A 23,876-nucleotide genomic window follows, 5' to 3' on the forward strand; every position below is an offset into this window, starting at 1 on the left:
TGTAAAGGTTTAGTGTAACTTCCTTGTTTTTGTATTCAATGGTCCTATTTGCAAAGCCAAGTATCCCATACGCTTTCTGAACCGCGTCACCAACTTGCTGTGGCACTTTCAAAGATTTGTGAATATGGACCCCCAGGTCCCTCTGCTCTTGCACCCCCTCAAAATAGTCCCATTTAGATTATACGGCCTCTCCCTGTTCTTTCTCCCAAAGTGCATCACTTCACACTTATCCTCATTTAATTTCATCTGCCTTGTGTCTGCTCATTTCACAGTCTGTCTCTGTCCTCCTGAAGTCTGCTACTACTATGCTCACTATTTACAATGTTGCCAAGTTTTATATCATCCATAAACTTCAAACTTGTACACCTATACCCAAGTCCAGGTCAGTTATATATAACAAGAAAAGCAATGGTCCTAATCCCGACCCCTGGGGGAGCCCACTGCATACTTCCCTCCAGTCAGAAAAACATCCCTCAGCACTGCTCACTGTCTCCTCTCCCTTAGCCAATTATACCCAAATTACCATCAGCCCTTTAATTCCCTGTGCTTCTATTTTCCGAGAAAGTCTCTTACGTGGTATTTTAACAAATGCCTTTAGAAAGTCCATATATACAACATCTGCTGCACTACCTTCATCAACCCTCTGTTACTTCATCAAAGAACTCAATCAGGTTAGTCAGACACGATTTACCTTTAACAAATCCATATTGGCTGTCCCTTATTAACCCATGCTTCTCCAAGTGAGAATTAATTTTGTCCTTGACCGTGGTCTCTAGTTGTTCACCCATCACTGACATTAGACTGATTGGCCTGTAGTGACCAGGTTTATCCCTCTCCCCTTTTTTAAACAGGGGTGTAACATTTGCAATCCTCCAGTCCTCTGGCACCACTCCCATATATCTGAGGGAGATTGAAAGATTGTGGTCAGAGCTTCTGCTATCTCCACCTAGCTTCCCTCAGCAACCTAGGATGTATCGCGTCTGGACCGGGTGACTTGTTAACTTTGAGTGATGACAACCTATTTAGCACCTCCTTTCTATCTATTTTTATCCAATTTCTCTACTCCCCCCTCCTCTACTGCAACATTAACTTCATCCTCTTCTTTTGTGACAGATGCTAAGTACTCATTCAGTACCTCAGCCACGCCCTCTGCCTCCGCATGATGAGCTCCTATTTGGTCCCTAATCGGCCCCACCTTTCCTTTAACTATCCTTTTACTTTTCATCTGTTTGTAGAAGATTTTTGGGTTCCCTTTTATGTTACCCGCTAATATTTTCTCGTATTGTCTCTTTGCCCTTCTTATATCCTGTTTCAATTTCCCCCACACTCTCTGTATTCTGCCTGGTTTTTGACTGTATTCTGTACCTGACATTTGTCGTGAACCTTTTTCTGTTTTATTCTAACCTCGATATCCTTTTTCATCGGGAGCTCTAGCTTTGGATGCCCCATCTTTCCTCCTTCTGGGAATATGTTTGGTTTGTACCCAAACTATCTCAGCCTTGAAGGCCTGCCATTGGTCATTCACTGTTTTCCTTTCCATAACTACTTTAAACCTACTGATATTGTGATCACTGTTAACCAGATCCCTCCTGCCCCAGAACCGATGAGAGACCCTTTAAATGTTCTGACTGTGTAAAGAGGTTTCAGAGTTCATCCAACCTGCTGAGTCACCAGCGAGTTCAGTCAGATCCTCAAAGAAAGGAAGATGTTTTAGAAAGACTGGTGACACTAAAAGTTCGCAGCCATCTCAGAGTAGTGTCCCTTTAATTACAATCTCACAGAACAAGAAGAATCGCTGTCCCTTTTACTGCTACAAATCCCTGTGTGGAGGAGAGGGGGAGATACAGTCTGTCCCAGTAACTGTCGCAGAACAGAATTAACGACCCTGTCCCATAAGGGCTTGACCCTCCCCCACACCCCACTTTTCCTCAAGTGTCTCATCCTTAAAATTCTCAGCCTTCTTTTCAAATCCCACCATGGCCTCGCCCCTCCCTATCTCTCTAATCTCCTTCAGTCCCACAACCCCCCCGAGATGTTTGCGCTCCTCCAATTCCGGCCTCTTGAGCATCCCCGATTTTAATCGCTCCACCATTGGCGGCCGTGCCTTCAGCTGCCTGGGCCCTAAGCTCTGGAATTCCCTCCCTAAACCTCCCCATCTCTCTACCTCTCTCTTCTTTAAGACCCTCCTTCAAACCGACCTCTTTGACCTTTTCTAACACTCCTGTGAAGAGCCTTGGGATGTTTTACTACATTAAAGGTGCTTTAGGGGAACATCGGGTCTGATGAAAGGGGGAACTGATAGAAATCAGTATTTGTAGGGAAATGGTGTTAGGGAAATTGATGGGATTGAGGGCCGCTAAATCCCCAGGGCCTGATAATCTACATCATGGGTACTTAAGGAAGTGGCTTGAGAAATAGTAGATGCATTGCTGGTCATCTTCCAACATTCGATGGAATATGGAACAGTACCCATGGATTGGAGGGTAGCTAATGTTACCCCACGATTCAAAAACGGTGGTAGAGAGAAAATGGGGAATTATAGACCGGTAAGCCTGACATCGGTAGTGGGGAAAATGCTAGAGTCCATTATAAAGGATGTAATAGCAGAGCACTTGGAAAAAAGTGACCGGATCGGACAAAGTCAACATGGCTTTTCAAAAGGTAAATTGTGCTTGACTAATCTACTGGAATTTTTTGAGCATGTAACTGGTAAAATAGATAAGGGAGAACCAGTGGATGTGGTGTATTTGGATTTTCAAAAGGCTTTCGATAAGGTCCCGCATAAGAGATTAGCGTGTAAAATTAAGGCACATGGGATTGGGGGCAAGGTATTGACTTGGATAGAGAACTGGTTGGCAGACAGAAAGCAAAGAGTTGGAATAAATGGCTCTTTTTCCGAGTGGCAGGCAGTGACTAGTGGGGTATCGCAGGGATCGGTCCTTGGACCCCAGCTATTCACAATATATATTAATGATCTGGACGAGGGAACTAGATGTAATATCTACAAGTTTGCAGACGACACAAAGCTGGGTGGGCGTGTGTGCTGTGAGGAGGATGCCGAGAAACTCCAGTATGATTTGGACAGGTTGGGTGATTGGGCAGAAGCATGGCAGATGCAATATAACGTGGATAAATGCAAGGTTATCCACTTTGGTGTCAAAAACAGGAAGGCAGGTTATTATCTAAATAGCAATAGATTGGGAGAAGGGGAAGTGCAATGAGACCTGGGCGTCCTTGTGCACCAGTCGCTGAAAGTAAGCATGCAGGTGCAGCAGGCAGTTAAGAAGGCAAATAGTATGTTGGCATTCGTAGCGAGAGGGTTTGAGTACAGGATGTCTTGCTGCAGTTGTACAGGGCCTTGGTGAGGCCACATCTTGAGTATTGTGTGCAGTTTTGGTCGCCTTATCTGAGGAAGGATGTTCTTGCCATGGAAGGAGTGCAGCGAAGATTCACCAGGCTGATACCTGGGATGGCAGGAATGAAGTATGAGGAGAGATTGGGTCGATTGGGCTTGTACTCGTTGGAGTTTAGAAGAATGAGGGGGAATCTCATCGAAACTTATAAAATTCTAACAGGACTAGACAGACTAGATACTGGAAGGATGTTCCCGATGGTCGGGGAGTCCAGAATCAGGGGTCACAATCTAAGGATAAGGGGTAAGCCATTTAGGACAGAGATGAGGAGGAATTTCTTCACCCAGAGAGTGGTGAACCTGTGGAATTCTCTGTCAAAGAAGGCAGTAGAAGCCAATTCATTAAATATATTCAAGAAAGAGTTGGATATATTTCTTAAGGCTAAAGGGATCAAGGGATATGGAGAGAAGGCAGGGACAGGGTACTGAATTTGGATGATTAGCCATGATCTCATTGAATGGCGGAGCAGGCTCGAGGGGCCGAATGGCCGACTCCTGCTCCTATCTTCTATGTTTCTATGTTTATAAATACAAGTGGTTGCTGTTTCCTGAAACTACTAATAAATTCCCCAGAGGGAAAAAAACTTGTACTTTTGCTCCCAAATATTAAAAAGTTTGTGCCACAGAAGCACGGGGTTTATCTGCTTTTATTCATGAATTTAAAAAGTCTGTATTAAAATCTGAGCCAGTGTGTTGTGAGACAAAGAGCCTTGTGTCCAATAAGGGGAATAAAGGCCCACAGCCTCTCCTGGCCCCGGACCCTGAACAAGGGACTGGAGAAACTCACTGCCCTGCGGATCAGACAATCAGCCGGCGCTAGTCCCCCCCCTCGGGCTCCCCGATTGGTTGGAGGACCCGCAGCCGGCTCGCGCCTCCAGCCCCGCCCCACTCGCTCCTTATTGGTCGGAAGCTCCCGTCAATCAGGCCGCGGGCCCGGGTCACGTGTCCCCGAGGAGATCACGTGCATCATCCAACTGACGCTGCTCGGTCCGGGGCCTCGTGGACTCTCAGGTTTTTCTATTTCTCTTTATTCTCTCCCGATCCACCCCTCCCCCCGACCCCGCGCGATTCTCCACCCGATCGGAGCGGAGAAAACTCACTTTGCGTCACCGATCGCGACTCTGGAACCAACACCAAGGCCTTTCCCCGGAATGCCCCGCGCCGACTCCGTCCGACAGGATCCGAGTGCGCAGGCGCAGCTCCGAGTGGGGGAGGGGGATGGTGCCCCCTGGGCATGCGCGGTTATTACCCTTGGTGACTGGGAGGGGTCACTGTGCCGAACTCGGCCCAAACCGGCGTCCCGCGTACGCATGCGCGGACTTTCGGCTGTCAATCAACCAACAGCCAGAAGAGGTCGCTGGTGAGGCCAGTGAAGAAAGAAAGATTTGCATTTATATAGCGCCTTTCACCACCACCGGACGTCCCAAAGCGCTTTACAGTCCTTTTGAAATGTAGTCACTGTTGTAATGTAGGAACTGCGGAAGTCACTAATCACACATCAAGCTCCCACAAACAGCAATGTGATAATGACCAGATAATCTATCTTTTTGTAATGTTAATTGAGGGATACACATTGGCTAGGACACCGGGGATAATTCCCCTGCTCTTTCCCACATTATAACAGTGACTATACTCCAAAAGTACCTCGTTGGTTGTAAAGCACTTCAAGATGTCTGCTGGTCATGAAAGCACTGTATAAATGCAAGTCTATCTTTCTCAAAATAGTGTCATGGGATCTTTTACATCCACCTGAGAGAGCAGACAGGGCCTCAGTTTAATGTTTCATCCGAAAGACGGCACCTCCGACAATGCAGCACTCCCTCAACACTGCACTGGAGTGCCAGCCTAGATTTCTATGTTCAAGTTTCTGGAGTGGGACTTGAACCCACAACCTTGTGCCTCAGAGGCGAGAGTGCTACCCACTGAGTCACTGGCTGACACTAAAGAACAAGCAGTTCTGACGAAAGGTCATTGACCTGAAACGTTAACTCTGTTTCTCTCTCCACAGATACTGCCTGACCTGCTGAGTATTTCCAGCATTTTCTGTTTTTATTAAAGAAACGAGGGAGTGATTGCTGACAGGAGGAATGTTGGGTCGTCCTGCACATGCGCACCTCCCTGGCGGCTGAGGCGAAACACCGACTCGCCCCCACCTGAGCCGCGCACGCGTACCAGATGTTGCAGCTCCGCATGCGCGCCCAGTGTTCCAACCGCGGGGTTTTGTGTGCTGAGTATGTGCGTTGCGGACCGATCGGGATGGGCGATTGTGGAGCAGGAGGAAGAGCGCGGGGGCCATGAGCACATGCGCGGGACTCAGCGTCAACAGAGCGCTTTCTGGAGCGCGGGGGCTTGTGGGTATTACAGCCAACATTATTGCTGATCCTTTCAACCAACCTGTGCAGCAGCTGGGGCCTGAAAATCTGCTTCACTGCCCCTAGATTTGGAAAGGGGGAAATTAAACAAGTTTGCCTCTGATCTTTTTCTGAACTCATTTTACAGGGTTATAGAAGTGGAGCAGTTACAGGTGGGAAGCTCAGACCAAACATCACGTCAACATCTGACAGAGTCGTTCGATTCATCAGGACCTGAATATCATCGGCCTTTGCACATGGAAGGAGAAAGCAGTGATCGCAGCGATGAGAAACCCCACACGTGTTCGGTGTGTGGTCGCGGATTCAGCCGATCGCCTGACCTGGCGAGACACGTGCAGCGTCACACCGGGGAGAAACCGGGTAAAGGTGGGGACGGCGGGAAGGGATTCAGTTTCCCGTCTGCATTGGAAGTTCAACGGCGCATTCGCACCAGGGACAGTCCGTTCTCTTGCTCCGTGTGTGGAAAGGGATTTGTTTATTCATCCCACCTGCAAACACACCAGAGAGTTCACACTGACGAGAGACCATTTCAGTGTTCTGACTGTGGGAAGAGCTTTAAAAGCTCCGGGGAGCTGAAGGGACACCAGCTTGTTCACACTGATGAGAGACCATTTCAATGTTCTGACTGTGGGAAGAGCTTTAAAAGCCCCCAGGATCTGAAGGGACACCAGCTTGTTCACACTGATGAGAGACCATTTCAGTGTCCTAACTGTGGGAAGAGCTTTAAAATCCCCCGGGAGCTCAAGCAACACCAGCTTGTTCACACTGATGAGAGGCCGTTTAAATGTTCTGACTGTGGGAAGAGTTTTAAAAGCTCCGGGAATCTGAAGAGACACCAACACCCACACACTGGAGAGAGGCCATTCACCTGCTCCGAATGTGGGAAGGGATTCACTCAGTCATCCAACCTCCTGTCACACCAGCGAGTTCACACTGGGGAGAGACCGTTCACCTGCTCCATGTGTGGGAAGGGATACACTCAGCCCTCCGACCTGCTGAGACACCAGCGAGTTCACACTGGGGAGAGGCCATTCACCTGCTCTGTCTGTGGGAAGGGATTCACTGTGTCAACCACCATGCAGACACACCAGCTTGTTCACACTGACGAGAGACCCTTTAAATGTTCTGACTGTGGGAAGAGTTTTAAAAGCTCCGGGGAGCTCAAGCGACACCGGCTCCTCCACACTGGAGAGAGGCCATTCACCTGCTCCGTGTGTGGGAAGGGATTCACTGTGTCATCCACCCTCCTGTCACACCAGCTTGTTCACACTGACGAGAGACCCTTTAAATGTTCTGACTGTGGGAAGAGCTTTAAATGCTCCCGGGAGCTGAAGAAACACCAGCGTGTTCACACTGACGAGAGACCCTTTAAATGCTCTGACTGTGGGAAGGGCTTTAAAAGCTCCGGGGATCTGAAGGAACACCAGCGAGTTCACACTGACGAGAGACCGTTTCAGTGTTCTGACTGTGGGAAGAGCTTTAAAAGCTCCGGGGATCTAAAGGAACACCAGCGAGTTCACACTGACGAGAAATCGTTCCAGTGTCCTAACTGTGGGAAGAGCTTTAAAAGCTCCAGGGATCTGAAGGGACACCAGCGAGTTCACACTGACGAGAGACCCTTTAAATGTTCTGACTGTGAGAAGAGCTTTAAAGGCTATATGAGCCTTAAGAGACACCAGCGTGTTCACACTGATCATAGAATCTAACAGCACAGAAGGTGGTGATTCGGCCCATCGTGTCTGTGCCGGCACTTTAAAAGAGCTGTCCAATTTAGTCCCAAACCCCAGCTTTATCCCCAGAACTCTGCAAACTAGTCCTCTTCAAGTACATGTCCAATTACCATTTGAAAGTTCCTGTGGAACCTGATTCCAGCATCTTTTCAGATGGTGCGTTCCAGATCTTAACAACCCTCTGTGAAAATAATTCTCCTCATTCCCCTCTAGTTCTTTTAGCAACTATTTTAAATCTGTGACCTTTGATTACCGACCCACTTGCCAGAGTGAACAGTTTCTCCCTACTTGTTCGATCAAAACCCCTCATCATTTTGAACACCTCTATTAGGTCTCCTCTTAATCTTCTCTGCTCTAAGGGGAACAATCCCAGCTTCTCCAATCTCTCCACATAACTGAAGTCCCTCATCCCTGGTACCATCCTGGTCAACCTCCTCTGCACCCTCTCCAAGGCCTTGACATCCTTCCTAAAGTGTGGTGCCCAGAACTGTACACAAGACTCCAGCTGAGGCCAAAACCCTGCAGCTGTACAAAACCCTGGTTAGACCACACCTGGAGTACTGTGAGCAGTTCTGGGCACCACACCTTAGGAAGGATATATTGGCCTTGGAGGGAGTGCAGCGTAGGTTTACCAGAATGATACCTGGACTTCAAGGGTTAAGTTACGGGGAGAGATTACACAAATTAGGGTTGTATTCCCTGGAATTTAGAAGGTTAAGGTGTGATCTGATCGTAGTTTTCAGGATATTAAGGGGAACAGATAGGGTAGATAGAGAGAAACTATTTCCGCTGGTTGGGGATTCTAGGACTGGGGGCACAGTCTAAAAATTAGAGGCAGACCTTTCAGGGGTGAAATTAGGAAACACTTCTGCACACAAAGGGTGGTAGAAGTTTGGAACTCTCTTCCGCAAACGGCAATTGATGCGAGATCAATTGTTAATTTTAAATCTGAGATTGATAGGTTTTTGTTACCCAAAGGTATTAAGGGATATGGGCCAAAGGCGGGTGTATGGAGTTAGGTCGCAGATCAGCCATGATCTCATTGAATGGCGGAACAGGCTTGAGGGGCGGAATGGCCTCCTCCTGTCCTATGTTCCTAACTGGTGATTTGTAAAGGTTTAGTGTAACTTCCTTGTTTTTGTATTCAATGGCCCTATTTACAAAGCCAAGCATCCCATACGCTTTCTGAACTGCCTCACCAACTTGCCGTGGCACTTTCAAAGATTTGTGAATATGGACCCCCAGGTCTCCTCTGCTCTTGCACCCCCTCAAAATAGTCCCATTTAGATTATATGGCCTCTCCCTGTTGTTTCTCCCAAAGTGCATCACTTCACACTTATCCTCATTTAATTTCATCTGCCTTGTGTCTGCTCATTTCACAGTCTGTCTCTGTCCTCCTGAAGTCTGCTACTACTATGCTCACTATTTACAATGTTGCCAAGTTTTATATCATCCATAAACTTCAAACTTGTACACCTATACCCAAGTCCAGGTCAGTTATATATAACAAGAAAAGCAATGGTCCTAATCCCGACCCCTGGGGGAACCCACTGCATACTTCCCTCCAGTCAGAAAAACATCCCTCAGCACTGCTCACTGTCTCCTATCACTTAGCCAATTATATACCCAAATTACCATCAGCCCTTTAATTCCCTGTGCTTCTATTTTCCGAGAAAGTCTCTTACGTGGTATTTTAACAAATGCCTTTTGAAAGTCCATATATACAACATCTGCTGCACTACCTTCATCAACCCTGTGTTACTTCATCAAAGAACTCAATCAGGTTAGTCAGACACGATTTACCTTTAACAAATCCATACTGGCTGCCCCTTATTAACCCATGCTTCTCCAAGTGAGAATTAATTTTGTCCTTGACAGTGGTCTCTAGTCGTTCACCCATCACTGACATTGGACTGATTGGCCTGTAGTTACCAGGTTTATCCCTCTCCCCTTTTTTAAACAGGGGTGTAACATTTGCAATCCTCCAGTCTTCTGGCACCACTCCCATATATCTGAGGGAGTTTGAAAGATTGTGGTCAGAGCTTCTGCTATCTCCACCTAGCTTCCCTCAGCAACCTAGGATGTATCGCATCTGGACCGGGTGACTTGTTAACTTTGAGTGATGACAACCTATTTAGCACCTCCTTTCAATCTATTTTTATCCAATTTCTCTACTCCCCCTCCTCTACTGCGACATTAACTTCATCCTCTTCTTTTGTGAAGACAGATGCTAAGTACTCATTCAGTACCTCAGCCACGCCCTCTGCCTCCGTATGATGAGCTCCTATTTGGTCCCTAATCGGCCCCACCATTCCTTTAACTATCCTTTTACTTTTCATGTGTTTATAGAAGATTTTTGGGTTCCCTTTTATGTTACCCGCTAATATTTTCTCATATTGTCTCTTTGCCCTTCTTATATTCTGTTTCAATTTCCCCCACACTCTCTGTATTCTACCTGGTTTTTGATGGTATTCTGTACCTGACATTTGTCGTGAACCTTTTTCTGTTTTATTTTAACCTCGATATCCTTTCTCATCCAGGGAGCTCCAGCTTTGGATGCCCCATCTTTCCTCCTTCTGGGAATATGCTTGGATATTACCCGAACTATCTCAGCCTTGAAGGCCTGCCATTGGTCATTCACTGTTTTCCTTTCCATAACTACTTTAAACCTACTGATACTGTGATCACTGTTAACCAGATCCCTCCTGCCCCAGAACCGATGAGAGACCCTTTAAATGTTCTGACTGTAAAGAGGTTTCAGAGTTCATCCAACCTGCTGAGTCACCAGCGAGTTCAGTCAGATCCTCAAAGAAAGGAAGATGTTTTAGAAAGACTGGCGACACTAAAAGTTCGCAGCCATCTCAGAGTAGTGTCCCTTTAATTACAATCTCACAGAACAAGGAGAATCACTGTCCCTTTAACTACCACAAATCCCTGTGTGGAGGAGAGGGGGAGATACAGTCGGTCCCAGTAACTGTTGCAGAACAGAATTAACGACCCTGTCCCATAAGGGCTTGACCCTCCCCCACACCCTGCTTTTCCTCAAGTGTCTCATCCTTAAAATTCTCAGCCTTCTTTTCAAATCCCACCATGGCCTCGCCCTCCCTATCTCTGTAATCTCCTTCAGTCCCACAACCACCCCCCCCCCCCGCCGAGATATCTGCGCTCCTCGAATTCTGGCCTCTTGAGCATCCCTGATTTTAATCGCTCCTTCATTGGCGGCCGTGCCTTCAGCTGCCTGGGCCCTAAGCTCTGGAATTCCCTCCCTAAACCTCCCCATCTCTCTACCTCTCTCTCCTTTAAGACCCTCCTTGAAACCTACCTCTTTGACCTTTTCTAACACTCCTGTGAAGAGCCTTGGGATGTTTTACTGCATTAAAGGTGCTTTAGGGGAACATCGGGTCTGATGAAAGGGGGGAACTGATAGAAATCAGTATTTGTAGGGAAATGGTGTTAGGGAAATTGATGGGATTGAGGGCCGATAAATCCCCAGGGCCTGATAATCTATATCCTAGGGTACTTAAGGAAGTGGCTTTAGAAATAGTAGATGCATTGCTGGTCATCTTCCAACATTCGACGGAATATGGAACAGTACCCATGGATTGGAGGGTAGTTAATGTTACCCCACGATTCAAAAAAGGTGGTAGAGAGAAAACGGGGAATTACAGACCGGTAAGCCTGACATCGGTAGTGGGGAAAATGCTAGAGTCCATTATAAAGGATGTAATAACAGAGCACTTGGAAAAAAGTGACCGGATCGGACAAAGTCAACATGGCTTTTCAAAAGGTAAATTGTGCTTGACTAATCTACTGGAATTTTTTGAGCATGTAACTGGTAAAATAGATATGGGAGAACCAGTGGATGTGGTGTATTTGGATTTTCAAATGGCTTTCGATAAGGTCCCGCATAAGAGATTAGCGTGTAAAATTAAGGCACATGGGATTGGGGGCAAGGTATTGACTTGGATAGAGAACTGGTTGGCAGACAGAAAGCAAAGAGTTGGAATAAACGGCTCTTTTTCCGAGTGGCAGGCAGTGACTAGTGGGGTACCGCAGGGATCGGTCCTTGGACCCCAGCTATTCACAATATATATTAATGATCTGGACGAGGGAACTAGATGTAATATCTACAAGTTTGCAGACGACACAAAGCTGGGTGGGCGTGTGTGCTGTGAGGAGGATGCTGAGAAACTCCAGTATGATTTGGACAGGTTGGGTGATTGGGCAGAAGCATGGCAGATGCAATATAACGTGGATAAATGCAAGGTTATCCACTTTGGTGTCAAAAACAGGAAGGCAGGTTATTATCTAAATAGCAATAGATTGGGAGAAGGGGAAGTGCAATGAGACCTGGGCGTCCTTGTGCACCAGTCGCTGAAAGTAAGCATGCAGGTGCAGCAGGCAGTTAAGAAGGCAAATAGTATGTTGGCATCCGTAGCGAGAGGGTTTGAGTACAGGATGTCTTGCTGCAGTTGTACAGGGCCTTGGTGAGGCCACATCTTGAGTATTGTGTGCAGTTTTGGTCGCCTTATCTGAGGAAGGATGTTCTTGCCATGGAAGGAGTGCAGCGAAGATTCACCAGGCTGATACCTGGGATGGCAGGAATGAAGTATGAGGAGAGATTGGGTCGATTGGGCTTGTACTCGTTGGAGTTTAGAAGAATGAGGGGGGATCTCATCGAAACTTATAAAATTCTAACAGGACTAGACAAACTAGATACTGGAAGGATGTTCCCGATGGTCGGGGAGTCCAGAATCAGGGGTCACAATCTAAGGATAAGGGGTAAGCCATTTAGGACAGAGATGAGGAGGAATTTCTTCACCCAGAGAGTGGTGAACCTGTGGCATTCTCTGTCAAAGAAGGCAGTAGAAGCCAATTCATTAAATATATTCAAGAAGGAGTTGGATATATTTCTTAAGGCTAAAGGGATCAAGGGATATGGAGAGAAGGCAGGGACAGGGTACTGAATTTGGATGATTAGCCATAATCTCATTGAATGGCGGAGCAGGCTCGAGGGGCCGAATGGCCGACTCCTGCTCCTATCTTCTATGTTTCTATGTTTATAAATACAAGTGGTTGCTGTTTCCTGAAGCTAGTAATAAATTCCCCAGAGGGAAAAAACTTGTACTTTTGCTCCCAAATATTAAAAAGTTTGTGCCACAGAAGCACGGGGTTTATCTGCTTTTATTCATGAATTTAAAAAGTCTGTATTAAAATCTGAGCCAGTGTGTTGTGAGACAAAGAGCCTTGTGTCCAATAAGGGGAATAAAGGCCCACAGCCTCCCCTGGCCCCGGGCCCTGAACAAAGGACTGGAGAAACTCACTGCCCTGCGGATCAGACAATCAGCCGGCGCTAGTCCCGCCCCTCGGGCTCCCCGATTGGTTGGAGGGCCCGCCGCCGGCTCGCTCCTCCAGCCCCGCCCTGCTCGCTCCCTATTGGTCAGAAGCTCCCGTCAATCAGGTCGCGGGCCCGGGTCATGTGTCCTTCACCGACTTTACAAAGAAAGCCTCGCGCGGTCGCCGGGTGGAGCTGCAGGTCAGCGGGAGCGGGTTCGGGAGATTAATAAACTGCGGGTAGGCTGCGCCGCAGGGTTTATAAAGTTGGAGAACGGTCTCAGGCCCGAATGAGATCCAGCGGCCTGGTCTGTGTTCCGCTGGACGGCAGCGGTGAGTCTTTTTCTCGGTGAAAGGCCCGGGTTACGCGCCGCCATCTTGGTGGAGGAAAGACAGACCGGTTCCCCCTGCAGCACGGCGCATGCGCCGCCATCTTCTCTCCTCCTGAGGCGGTCCCTGGGACCGAGGATGACGTGTTTCCGCTAACAATGGGTTGTCAGGGGACTGATGAGCGCGGCACCAGGAAACCCGGACAGAGAAACCAGAACTGGATCGACACAGCAGAGCCGCCAATCCAGAGCCGGCTTGTATCAGGGCGGGCGCTGGATGAGGAAGTCGGTCCCTGGCCGCCTGTGTAGGTCTTTTTGTTGCTTCAGTTTGAGCTGGTGTGGAGATGGAGGAGAAGCTGCTGGTTTTAACCCCCAGTACTTCTGAGCCCAGGAGGACCCAACAATTTCCAATGTGAGACTGTCAAGGGAGGTGGATTCTGGGGGAGATTAGGTTGTTAAACAGACACTGCCCCTACAATGTAAAAGTATTGTTTTAGGAACAAGCATTTCTGTAGAGGCTTTTAATCTATTTTACATCTACAGATTTTAAATTAATTCTTGGGGCGTGGTTGCCGCTAGCAAGGCCATCATGTCCAAGGCAGGATGGTTTGTGATTTGGGGAACTTGGAGGTGATGGTGTTCCCATGCACCTTCTGCCTTTGCCCTTCTAGGTGGTGGAGGTCTGGGGTTTGGGAGGTTCTGTCAAAGTACGAGTCGAGTTGCAGATGTATAAAGTGCCTCTTCTTCACCCCTCCCCCTGACGCCCCTCTCTCCTCACATAGAGGCCAGTGTCTTGTGTAGGCCCAGACCGGGTGGCAGGTTCCAGTGAACTAGTGAACCAGTGGGATTTTATGACAATCCGGCAGCTTTCATGGTCACTTTTTTCTAGTGCCAGCCCCACAAATTACCAGCTTCATTGAGCTCAATTTCACAATTTGCCTCTTTTTGTGGGTTCTCTCTCACTTCCTTTTTCCTGTTTTAAATTCATTTCACAGGGTATTAGAAAGGGAGGATTTGCAGATGGGAAACTCAAACCAAACATCACATCGAGATCTGACAGAGTCACTCGATTCATCAGGACATGAATATCATCAGACTTTGAATATGGAAGCAAAAAGCACCGTTCACAGCGGGGAGAAACCGTACACGTGTTCTGTGTGTGGATGAGGCTTCAACCGATCCTCTGGCCTATCAACACACAAGCGCTGTCACACTGCGGCGAGGCCGTTCAGCTGCTCTCACTGCGGGACTGGGTTCAGGCGGTCATCTGAACTCACTGTACACCAGTGAGTTCACACTGGAGAGAGACCGTTCACCTGCTCTGTGTGTGGAAAGAGATTCACTCAGTCATCCACCCTGCTGAAACACCAGCGAGTTCACACTGGAGAGGCCATTCACCTCTTTCGAGTGTGGGACAGGATTCACTCAGTCATCTGACCTTCAGACACACCAGCGAGTTCACACTGGGAAGAGGTCGTTCACCTGCTCTGAGCGTGGGATGTGTTTCACTCGTTCATCCCAGCTGCTTGCACACCAACTTGTTCGCACTGATAAGAGACCTTTTTAATGTTCTGACTGTGAGAAGAGATTTAAAAGCAAACCGCATCTGCTGAGACACCAGAGAGTTCACACTGTGGTGAGGCCGTTCACCTGCCCTGAGTGTGGGAAGTGCTATAAAAGTTCAGGGGAACTGACATGCCATCAACGTGTTCACACTGAGGAGAGGCCGTTCAGGTGCTCTCACTGCGGGACTGGGTTCAGGCAGTCATCTGAACTCACTGGACACCAGCGCACTCACACCGGGAGAGACCGTTCACCTGCTCCGTGTGCAGGAAGGGATTCACTCAGTCATGCATCCTGTTGATACACCAGCGAGTTCACACTGTGGAGAGGCCGTTCACCTGCCTGAGTGTGGGAAGGGATCCACTCGTTCATCCACCCTGCTGACAGACCAGCGAGTTCCCAAGTGACTGCAGAGGTTGGATTCTGCTGTTATTGCTGCTGTTAATCACATCCAGGCCTGAACCATGTTCATTCTGACAGTTGGGGTTTGGTTCTGCTGATGTTAGTAACTCCTGTAACTGGGCTGGAGTTTAATATTCTGGATCAATGCCAAATAAACCAGCTTTGTTTTAAACACATTGTTGCAGATTTTCTTCCTTCCCACCTGAGTGTTTAGCATCACCTGGCTGGAGCTCAAAGGACAATGTGGGGGGAGGATCGTACGGTGGGAACAGAACTTCAGCCTGGACACAGTCCTTCAGGGCCACACTGAGAGGGGCAAATGGCACTTTGCTCTTTCTCGTCTCTCTGCACTGACAGCAAAGTCCCCGTGCAGGTTAATCTCGAGGTGTGTGAGAAATGTGTCCCAGCCGCTCTCTGCCATGGTTTAGAGCTCCTAGGCACGGAACAGAAGGCTCCTTTAGGAATGTACCCAGTGCTTTCTTTTTAATGGCCTTATTAACGTGTGTCACTACTTTTAGTGATTTGTGTATCTCTATCCCGGGATCCCTCTGCTCCTCCAGCCCATTTAGACTCTTAGGGGGAAAAATTCGGTGGCGCCCCCTTTGGGTCGCTAATGTTGCCGGGGCTAATTTTAGCGCCCCAAAAAGTTAGCGCCCCTGTGCATTAAATTCAATGGTAGCGCCCCAGGCAGGAGGCGGGGTGCTACTGGAAGTGCTCCCCTCCCTCTTGAGGCACTACCAGTGAATTTCGCGGCACTTTGTGTAACAGCGCCACGCCTGTCGGCACATAGCACCGTGTCATAGCAAACCTCCCTCCCTGATTAAAGGGGAGGGGCCTAGCACTGCGCACACCAGGGCCCTGCTGGCCCACCGGGGAGCGGGGTGTCGGATCAAGACGAGCGCTAGGCTGAGCGATCGCGGCCGGCACCTCGAAGAAGAAAGGGGAAGGGGGCGGGTGCTGGCAGTCGGCCAAAAAAAAGTTGTGCCCAACACCTGCCCTGGAGAATATTGTTTCAGGAACAAGTATTTCTGTAAAGGCTTTTAATCTATTTTCCATATACATATTTTAAAATTCATTCTTGGGATGTGGGCGTCGCTGGTAAGGCCGGTATTTATTACCCATCCCTAGTTGCCCTTTGAGAAGGTGGTGGTGAGCCACCTTCTTGAACCGCTGCAGTCCGTGTGGTGAAGGTGCTCCCACAGTGCTGTTAGGGAGGGAGTTCCAGGATTTTGACCCAGTGACAATGAAGGAATGACGATCTATGCCCAAGTCAGAATGGTGTGTGACTTGCAGATGAAGGTGTGGCCATGCACTTGCTGCTCTTTTCCTTCTAGGCGGTAGAAGTCATGGGACAGGTAGGGTGGCAGGTTCCCTTCCATAAGAACACAAGAATTAGGAGCAGGAGTCGGCCGTACGGCCCCTCGAGCCTGCTCCGCCATTCAATGAGATCATGGCTGATCTTCGACCTCAACTTGGCTTTCCCGCCCGATCCCCATATCCACAGAACACCCACAGTGCAGATAGAGGCCATTTCGGCCCATCGAGCCTGCACCGACACATATCCCACCCTATCCCCATAACCCCACGTATTTAATCCCCTAACACTAAGGGTCAATTTATCATAGCCAAATCAACCTAACCCGTACATTTTTGGACTGTGGGAGGAAACCGGAGCACCCGGAGGAAACCCACGCAGACACAGGGAGAATGTGCAAACTCCACACAGACAGTCGCCCGAGGCTGGATTTGAACCCGGGTCCCTGGCGCTGTGAGGCAACAGTGCTAACCACTATGCCACCGTGCCCCCTGAGGGACATTAGTGAACCAGTTGGGATTTTAATGACAATCCGGCAGCTTTCATCGTTACTTTTTTTCTGGTACCAGCCCCACAAACTCCCAGATTTATTGAGCTCAATTTCACAACCTGTCTTTGTGTTTTTGTGGGTTCTCTCTTACGCTCCCTTTTTCCTGTTTTATATTCATTTTACAGGGTATTCGAAGGGGAGGATTTGTAGACAGGAAATTTAACTCAAACATCACATTGTGGCAGAGCCACTTAATGACTAGGCAACTGTATATAATTCCCTTTAACGATGTTCTAACACCAGCCTAAGCCTGTACCATTGTGTTAGACATTTCTGTGTGTTGTATATAGTGTTGGTATGTATGGGGCGTGGCCCCTTTAAGAGTGCGGGCAAACGCGATGACGTCAAGTCGCCAACCACGTGACTGCCGAGGCAGTCCTCATGGAAGCTCCATCTTGTAAAGACCTGTTTTCGTGGTTCTCCTGTATCGATCTCAACAAACTGTTTGATCTCGTTTAGTTTTACATTAAAAACCTGTTTGTTTGATCGCCTGAGTCGACCTCAGTTATTAGTTGGGAATTCGTCAATTCCCACATTGGTGACCCCGTCTTTTGTGAACGTTTTTCGCAAAAAGAACACAACATGGAGGCCAACGCCGTTTCGTTGAAGCTACCGCAGTTCTGGGAGCAGCAAGCGACCTCGTGGTTCATCCAGGTCGAAGGCCAGTTCGCCCTGAGGGACATCGTTGCGGATCAGACTAAATATCTCTATGTGGTCTCCGCACTCGACAGCTCTACCGCCTCGCGGATCATCAGCCTCCTCGAGAGCCCTCCAACGGAGCACAAGTATGACACCATCAAGGCACGGTTGCTACAAGTCTTCGGCCTCACTAAATCGGAGCGCGCCCGTCGACTGCTCGCTATGCCCGGGCTCGGGGACTCCAAGCCTTCGGAGTTGATGAGCCAAATGCTCACGCTCCTGGGCTCCGAACCGGAATGCTTCCTTTTCCGGTAACTATTCCTCAGCCAGCTGCCTGAGCAGGTGAAAGCTGCACTGGCCAGATCCGAGGTAGAAGACTGCGCGGCACTCGCGGCAGAGGCAGACAAAATTTTCGCGGTAACGCAGCAGTACTGCACCGCCAGGAGGCGCCCATCCCCCACGGATGCCGCCCCAGCTCGTCAGCCTGCTGGGCTGTGTTTCTACCACGCGCAGTTCGGCGCTTTCCCCCAAAAATAAAACAACTGCGACTACTGAGGAGCGGGTCCAACGGGCGCCCTGCGGCCGCCATGGCGATCAGCAACGCGGGCAAGTTGCTTTTCATCACCGATACGCTCACCGGCCGTCGGTTTCTGTGCGACACCGGAGCGCAGTGCAGCATTTTGCCCATGTCCGCCCTCGATGTACAGGCAGGGAAGCATAGCCTCGCCCTTGAAGCAGCCAATGGCGGAGCGATTCGGACTTTCGGCAGACGGCGTGTGGCGGTGTGCTTCGGGGGGCAATGTTTTCACTGGGAGTTTGTTACGGCCAAGGTTTCTCAACCCATTCTCGGCGCGGATTTCCTGTGGGCCAACAGCCTCCTGGTCGACGTGAAGAACCGGCGGTTGATCAACACGGCAACTTTCAATTCTATCCCTTGTTACCGCAGTAACACTATGTCGCGCACTGTCACCTGTGCTTTCCCGACTCCTGACGAGTTCGCTCGTCTGCTCACTGAATTTCCCGACCTGACCAGACCCATGTTCTCCTCCACAGCCATGAAACATGGTGTGGAACACCACATCACCAGCAACGGCCCCCGGTCTACGCACGAGCCCGACGCCTGGAACCTGGCAAGTTGGTGGTCGCAAAGGCGGAGTTCGCGACCATGGAACGATTAGGGATTATTCGCCGGTTGAAAAGTCCCTGGTCTTCACCCCTGCATATCGTTCCGAAGCCTGGCGGCGGATGGCGGCCATGCGGCGACTATCGACGCCTGAATGACACCACCACTCCTGATCGGTACCCGATCCCCCACATCCAGGATTTCTCTGTCCATTTGGCAGGGAGCACCATCTTCTCTAAAGTCGACCTTGCATGCGGCTACCAGCAGGTCCCAGTGCACCCACAGGACGTCCAGAAGACCGCAGTCATCACCCCATTCGGCCTCTTTGAGTTTCTGCGAATGCCGTTTGGGTTAAAGAATGCCGCCCAAGCTTTCCAACGCCTGATGGACTCCATGCTGAGGGACCTCAAGTTCATCTTCGTCTATCTGGACGACATTCTAATCGCCAGTTCCACTAAAGAGGAACATATCGGTCACCTACGCACCCTGTTTCGATGCCTCAGCCAACACGGCCTGATTATCAACCCGGCCAAGTGTCAGTTTGGCCTGCACCAAATTGATTTCCTGGGGCATCGCATCACCGCAGAGGGAGCAGTTCCTCTACAAGCGAAGGTAGAGGCGGTGATATCCTTTCCACACCCGCAAAACATTAAGGCCCTGCAGGAATTCCTAGGCATGGTAAACTTTTACCACCGTTTCATGCCTAAGGCGGCACTACTCATGCAGCCCCTGTACGAGGCCCTCAAGGGCAAGACTGGCAAGAACCCAGTGGACTGGACTGATGACATGGCCCGAGCGTTCGCAGACACCAAAAGCGCCTTGGCCAACGCAACCATGCTGGCGCACCCGCGGCCAGGAGCCACTATCGCCCTCACCATCGACGCGTCAGACTACGCAATCGGCGCCGTACAAGAGCAGTGGGTGAATGGGACATGGCAGCCATTGGCGTTCTTCAGCCGTCAACTACGGTGGAATGAGAGCGCATATAGCACGTTCGACCGGGAGTTGCTCGCCATCTTTCTGGCCATCCGCCATTATCGCTTCCTCTTGGAAGGACGTCCGTTCACCGCCTTCGTGGACCATAAGCCACTCACTTTTGCCATGGCCAAGACCACCGAACCGTGGTCATCCCGACAGCAACGTCAACTGACCTACATATCCGAATTCACCACGGATATACAGCATATGGCCGGTAAGGACAACCTGGTGGCAGACTGCCTCTCCCGCGCGACTGTCAACACGGTTCATTTGGGCATTGATTATGCCCTCATGGCAGCGGACCAAGCCTCAGACCCAGAAGTCCAAGCCTGCAGAACTACCATCACTGGCCGACGTCAAGTTCCAGTCGGCAGGTACCACGCTGTTGTGTGACATCTCCGTACGGGACCCTCGCCCAGTCGTGCCTGTCGTCTGGTGCCGTAAAGTGTTCGACGCCATACACGGTTTGTCACACCCAGGGATGAAGGCCTCGCAGAAGCTGATGTCAGTGAAATTCGTATGGCACGGCATGCACAAGGATGTCCGCGACTGGGCCAACACCTGCGTGGGCAGCACGGTGGCATAGTGGTTAGCACTGTTGCCTCACAGCGCCAGGGACCCGGGTTCAAATCCGGCCTCGGGTGACTGTCTGTGTGGAGTTTGCACATTCTCCCCGTGTTTGCGTGGGTTTTCTCCGGGTGCTCCGGTTTCCTCCCACAGTCCAAAGATGTGCAGGTTAGGTTGATTGGCCATGATAAAAATTGACCCTTAGTGTTAGGGGGGATTAAATATGTGGGGTTACGGGGTTACGGGTAAAGGGCTTGGGTGGGATGGCTGTCGGTGTAGGGACCGGGTGCTAGGGTTTGGATGATCAGCCATGATCTCGTTGAATGGCGGAGCAGGCTCGAAGGGCCAAATGGCCTACTCCTGCTCCTATCTTCTATGTTTCTATGTCTGCCAGAAGGCCAAAGTACAGCGCCACGTCAAAGCTCCGTTGGCCACCTTTACAGTTCCGGAGTGTCACTTGGACCATGTCAATGTGGACCTGGTAGGACTACTCCCACCCTCCCATGGTTTTTCACACATCCTGACCATGGTTGATCGCACCACCAGATGGCCGGAGGCGGTTCCCCTGTCATCCACTACTTCGGCGGACGTGGCCAGGGCGTTCATTTCCACCTGGGTCGCCCGTTTCGGAGTGGCCGCAGATATTTCTTCATGCAGAGGACTGCAGTTTTCCTCCGAGCTCTGGAACGCAGTGGCCCAAGGACTTGGTGTCAAATTACATCGCACCACAGCCTACCACCCACAGGCGAATGGTCTCTGTGAGCGTTTCCACCGCTCACGGAAAGCCGCCCTGAGGGCCAGCCTCCAGGACGCTGGATGGGCAGACAAGCTACCGTGGGTCCTGTTGGGCCTTCGCACGGCCCCCAAAGAAGACATTCACTCTTCATCAGCGGAGCTGGTGTACGGTCAGCCACTGCAAGTTCCGGGAGATTTCCTGCCAGGATCGACGAAGCCATGGTCCACGTCGGACCAGCTTACTAGTCACCAGGAGACAGCCAGATGCTTCGCACCAGTGCCCACTTTGCACCACGGGCTGCAGAGTTCGCACATTCCCCCGGAGCGCCATAAGGCCGAATACGTCTTTATTCGTCACGATGCCCGTAGGGATCCGACCATATACTGGTCCTTTCCGCGTGTTGGAGGCAGGGGACAAAACCTTCAAGGTAGATGTCGGTGGTAAACCGGACCACATTTTGGTCGATCGTTTAAAGCCGGCACATCTGGAACTCGACCGCCCCATCGAGACAGCACAACCGCCGAGACGAGGTCGGCCACCCATCGCCGTTACAGCAGACCAAGTGCAACCGCCCGCCAGACAGCCAGCCGCCCAATAGCCTCCGCCTCAGGAGTACAAGAGTCGTTCTGACAGGCTCGTCAGACCACCTCACCGTTTCACTTTGTCCGTTAAAGCGAATTCTGGGGGGGGCGCATGTGGCGGAGCCACTGAATGACTCTGGGCAACAGTATATAATTCCCTTTAACAATGTTCTAACACCAGCCTAAGCCTGTACCATTGTGTTAGACATTACTGTGTTTTGTATATGGTGTTTGTATGTACGGGGCATGGGAAAATGCAGGCAAACACGATGACGTCACGTCACCAACCACGTGACTGCCGAGGCAGTCCTCGTGGAAGCTCCATCTTGTAAAGACCTGTTTTCGTGGTTCTCCTGTATCGATCTCACCAAACTGTTTGAACTCGTTTCGGTTTACATTAAAAACCTGTTTGTTTGATCGCCTGAGTCGACCTCAGTTATTAGTTGGGAATTCGTCAATTCCTACAACATCAAGACCTGACAGAGTCACTCTATTCATCGAGACCTGAATATCATAAAACATAACATGGAAGCAAAAAGCACCATTCACAGCGGGGAGAAACCGTACACGTGTTCTGTGTGTGGACGAGGATTCAGTCGATACTCTGGCCTGGCGAAACACAAGCGCAGTCACACCGGGGAGCAACCCTGGAAATGTGGGGACTGTGGGAAAGGATTTGATTACCCGTCTGAGCTGGAAATTCATCGACGCAGTCACACCAGGGAGAGGCCGTTCACCTGCTCTGTGTGTGGGAATGGATTCACTCAGTCAAGTGACCTGCTGACACACCAGCGAGTTCACACTGAGGAGAGACGGTTCACCTGCTCTGTGTGTGGGAAGAGATTCACTCATTCATCCCAGCTACTGAGACACCAACTTGTTCACACAAACATGTGACCTTTTAAATGTTCTGACTGTGAGAAGAGGTTTAAAAGCAAAAGGGATCTGCTGACACACCAGCGAATTCATTCTGGGGAGTGGCCGGTCACCTGCTCTGAGTGTGGAAAAGGATTCATGAATTCAACCACCCTTCTGACACACCAGAGAGTTCACACTGGGGAGAGGCCATTCACCTGTTCCGTGTGTGGGAAGGGATTCACAAATTCTTCCCACCTACTGACACACCAGCGAGTTCACACCCGGGAGAGGCTGTTCACCTGCTCAGTGTGTGGGAAGGGATTCACTCAGAACTGCAGCCTGCTGGCACACCAGCGAGTTCACTTTAGGGAGAGGCCATTCACCTGTTCAGTGTGTGGGAAGGGATTCACTCAGAGCTCCAACATGCTGAGACACCAGCGCACTCACACTGGGGAGAGGCCATTCACCTGTTCCGAGTATGGGAAGGGATTCACTCGGTCATACAACCTGCTGACACACCAGCGAGTTCACAAGTGACTGCAGGGGTTGGATTCTGCTGTTATTGCTGCTATTAATCACATCCAGGACTGAACCATGTTCATTCTGCCAGTTGGGTTCACTCCTGCTGTGGAACTCCATCACTGACCCTGCTGAAGGTTGTAGGCTCAGGGAGTGGGGCCTCCAGGAGTGGACGGTAAGAAAGCTGGGTTTCGGTGTCCTGACAAATATATGGCGAGGAACCAGAGGAATCTTTACTAAGGAAATGACTGGGGTTTCACCGGCCAACGTAGGTCTAGGGGTGAATGATGCCTGACTCCCTGATGTGGGCTGGAGTGCCAATTAACAAGTTGTGGTGAGCTGTTGAGGGCCGCACACCAATGTTGCCCCTAAGGTGCGCAGCTGCACGGTGGCGCAGCAATGGTGAGGCCCCGCGTAGGCCGCTCACCAGCTCCTGCAGCTGGGAGAGAAACCACGCAGCACATTTAAAGGGACCGCGCATGCTGGTGAGAGCAAAGTGCTCAATTGGTGAATCGGAAACAGTCCGGCTCTTAGTGTTGAGCATCGCAGCACTTCTATCCTCCCAATAATTTATCAACATCAATTCAGATAGTCCTCAGATACTATCTTAAATACACAGAATGTGGTGTAAGATAGTAAAATCTGCCGTTAGTAAATGAATGAAATGAGTGATCGATCGATCGATCGATCGATGGATTATATGGTGGACTGAAAGTCCACGTGGCTGTTTGGCTGAGCGGCTCGAGTCTTTTGAAACACAAGTAGCTCTTTGTGGACACTGTTTCTGCTTCAAAAAACTGAAGAACGTCAGAAGTCATTAACGGAGATGGGCACAGCATGCCAGCTCAACAAATGGCACCAAAGAATG

The 23,876-nt window shown here is 50.0% G+C and overlaps 1 protein-coding gene across 1 annotated transcript in view; it reads left to right on the forward strand.

The window, feature by feature from the left end:
* The window catches only part of LOC147119199 (uncharacterized), a 137,619-nt gene extending 114,593 nt beyond the window's left edge, over positions 1-23,026 (forward strand). Inside the window, exons 4-5 of the mRNA XM_085984884.1 lie at positions 6,615-6,924; positions 22,641-23,026. Of these exons, the coding sequence (XP_085841010.1) occupies positions 6,615-6,924; positions 22,641-23,026 (696 nt within the window). The remainder of the gene's footprint in view (positions 1-6,614; positions 6,925-22,640) is intronic.
* Positions 23,027-23,876: the final 850 nt, after the last annotated feature.

This window comes from Somniosus microcephalus, chromosome 4, assembly GCF_052327205.1.
Source record: "Somniosus microcephalus isolate GS21.2 chromosome 4, FLI_Smic_1.0, whole genome shotgun sequence".
Classification (NCBI taxonomy): domain Eukaryota; kingdom Metazoa; phylum Chordata; class Chondrichthyes; order Squaliformes; family Somniosidae; genus Somniosus; species Somniosus microcephalus.